We start from the raw sequence: 3,464 nt of genomic DNA, 5'->3' as shown, positions 1-3,464 counted from the left end.
CTATTTCGTCAAATGCTTCAAGTAACTTGTCTCTAAGTCTCTGTCCATTTGCAGGGTCTTTAAGTTTCCATACCCTTCTCCTCCAAGCCGGCTACTTCTGGGCACCCATATTGCCTTGATCTCGAAGTCGCTAACTACTAATCTGTGTTGGGGTGTACATTCTTCGCCAGGGAGGGTTTTGGCATTTATAAGCCTCCCTCTTTCTCTATTTCTGGCGAGTGTCTGCCGGATTGGTAGGTGACTAGGTGACAGGCAGGTTTCCTGAAGTTGGTATTGCAAACCATAAGATCGGTTGCATCACAGAACTCCAGCAATCTGGTTCCCTCCTCGTTGCGGGAACCGAAGCCATAGCCTCCATAAGCAATACACATGCAATTTATTTTCCTCACTAAAAGATTAAGTCTTCTGTAATAATTCTGAACTAAAAGAGTTCATGGTCATTATCTATCTACCATGGTTGATTTGGTAGAAAGGTAATAGCATCATAACTGGCATGTTCCAATTACAAAGTTACACTGGAATTTGTTATTCCAAATGAACTTTAGTTAAAGAAGCCTTCCATTTTTCTCTGAGTTTGAATAGAATATCAAATAGAATTGCATGATTGATTCTGGTATGGAATATTCAAATGACCAATGAAGATAAATGACTCCAAACTTATGATAATAAAATTCTGTATCAAATACATACAGAAATAATGAACCAATTGTATGCTTCATCTATCAAATTGAAGCTTGAACATCAAATCCCAGTCCTTATGTTGAACTAAGTTCCATATCAGTTATAAGAGAACTAGCAGATCATCAAAATGTTTTGAGTTTAGACCTTGTTATAATCATCATCATCACCATTGTCACTATCATTGTCATCATAGTCATCATCATATTTTACATCTGTTTTTCTAGCTGGTATGGGTCCTGTGCAAATCCAGGGCATCCAGCTGTAGAAACTCTGCCAAATTAGATTGGAGCCTGGTGTTGCCATCCGGTTTCACCAGTCCTCATGTTTTGAATTGAAATTTCACTAGCTTTCTTCTCTGCATTTCATCTTACTAATATTATTAAAATAATCACCAGTAACAAACCCAATTACTGTACGAGACAACTGAACACTTGCTAATAAGTTAAGATTTTACTTTCGTCAGTGTGTAATACCCCAGAGTTAAGCATGTAATATTGGTTGCCTCACTTTACCTAACTTGTGAAAAAACCAAAACAAAAAGTTCTGCTATTTCTTCATGGTTAAGAAGGAATGTATTTTTAACCATTTAACATTTAAACTGGCCATATCCAACCAAAATATTCTCCTTGCTTTATGTTCCAACTGGCCAGATTTAGATTCTCAATTCCTACTCTAAACTGTTATTTCAAACATAATCACATCATTGATATCTCAAGGCTACAAGATAATGCAAGATAAATTCAAAACAATGTGAATTAATAAGCATTACATTTGACAGAGTAATCTGAAGACTAAAGGGTTAAATTGATTTATAACATAAACACAAAGTAACAAATTTCAAAGATCTATCCAGTATTTGACTGGTACATTATTTTATCAACCTCATGAGGATAAAGAGCAAAATCAACCCTGGTAAGATTTGAACTCAAAGACACAAAAGGATATAATTGGATCCACTACCCCCATCATCATCATCATCATCATCATCATCGTTTAACGTCCGCTTTCCATGCTAGCATGGGTTGGACGCTTTGAGTGAGGACTGGTGAACCAGATGGCTACACCAGGCTCCAATCTGGTTTGGCAGAGTTTCTACAGCTGGATGCCCTTCCTAACGCCAACCACTCCGAGAGTGTAGTGGGTGCTTTTACGTGCCACCAGCACGAGGGCCAGTCAGGTGGTACTGGCAACAGCCACGCTCAAAATGGTGTACTTTATGTGCTGCCACCTGCACAGGAGCCAGTCCAGCGGTACTGGCAATGATCTCGCTCGAACGTCTTATTGGCAACGGCCACGCTCGAAATGGTGTATTTTACGTGTCACCTGCACAAGAGTCAAATCCTTTCTACTAAAGGCAGAAGGTCTGAAATCCGAGGGGAGGGAACTAGTTGATTATATTGACCCAGTGTTTCACTGGTACTTAATTTATTGACCCCAGAAGGATGAAAGGCAAAGTTGACCTCGACGGAATTTGAACTCAGAACATAGCGGCAGATGAAATACTTCTAAGCATTTTGCCTGGCATGCTAACAATTCTACCAACTCCCTGCCTTTTTAATAATAATAATAATAATAATAATAATAATAATCCTTTCTATCATAAGCACAAGGCCTGAAATTTTGTAGGAGGAAGCTAGTTGATTACATCAGCCTCAATATTCCACTGGTACTTGTTTCATCAACCCTGAAAAGATGAAATGGCAAAATCAACAATTTCCAGAATTTGAAATCAGAATGTGAAACCAGAAAAAAGTGTTGCTAAGCATTTTGTCCAAGGTGTTAACAATTCTACCAGATTGCCATCTTTGCATTATATGCAAAAAAAAAATAATAATAATAATAATAATAATAATAATAATAATAATAAATGATAAATAATAATGATAATAATCAGAAAGTGAATAATTAATACATTAATGATACCTCAAGCAATAAGCTGAGTATGTCAGATATAATCATCATCATCATTATGATCATAATAATAATAATAATGTTTTTATAAATTAATGGCTAGAATATTGCCTGGTATGTTATATGTGGCTTGCTAGAGCTTCATCAGGAATTTTTTTTAATGTGCTTCATAGAAATATAGTTATGTAAATAATTGTTTGAATAAGTGAACTATCACACTTATTGTGAAAAATGGGAAAATGGATATAGCTATTACATAGCTCCTAACTAATAGTCTTGTGCTGACTCCAAAGAAATTAATTTTGGTTATATTTTTTCCTTACTTATTTTTATTTCTTTATTTATTTCCAGTCTGAAGAAACTTCATGTTGTTGTTGCTATAAAAACCGTAAGTTTTACAATTTCATCTTATTTTTTATTCTCTTTCATATCATGACTGTTATATACTACTACAGATACCCAGACATGCATACAGTTTGTAGCAAAATAAGATATCTCTGGTGCAGATGTTACATTAGATAACTTGGTAATCTCATGATTAAGCTTTATCAAATAAGGAATTTTCCCCCAAACATTTCAGTTGGATTCAAGTATTTTTTTTCAGATTTTTAATTTTAAAAATTGCTTTGATTAATTCTCCTTCTGTCATAGCCACCCTTTTCTCGCATACTTTAACCACTACCTTCTTAGCATAAAGCCAACTACTCCACCCAAACCACCACTTGAGGTTTGTAGTCTTGCAAGCCACCACTTGAGGTTCGTAGTCTTGCAAACCACCACTTGAGGTTCGTAGTCTTGCAAACCACCACTTGAGGTTCGTAGTCTTGCAAACCACCACTTGAGGTTCGTAGTCTTGCAAACCACCACTTGAG

General features: G+C 36.1%; 1 protein-coding gene across 3 annotated transcripts in view; it reads left to right on the top strand.

The window, feature by feature from the left end:
* Positions 1-3,464, top strand: part of LOC106874431 (serine incorporator 5) — a 72,607-nt gene that overhangs the window by 50,953 nt on the left and 18,190 nt on the right. For all 3 annotated transcript variants that reach the window (XM_052970110.1, XM_014922162.2, XM_052970109.1), the window contains exon 12: positions 2,944-2,980. In XM_052970110.1, the coding sequence (XP_052826070.1) occupies positions 2,944-2,980 (37 nt within the window). The remainder of the gene's footprint in view (positions 1-2,943; positions 2,981-3,464) is intronic.

This window comes from Octopus bimaculoides, chromosome 8 (assembly GCF_001194135.2).
Source record: "Octopus bimaculoides isolate UCB-OBI-ISO-001 chromosome 8, ASM119413v2, whole genome shotgun sequence".
In the NCBI taxonomy this organism is placed as follows: domain Eukaryota; kingdom Metazoa; phylum Mollusca; class Cephalopoda; order Octopoda; family Octopodidae; genus Octopus; species Octopus bimaculoides.
Note: the sequence above shows the minus strand (reverse complement) of the source record. Positions and strands in the feature narration are given on the sequence as shown.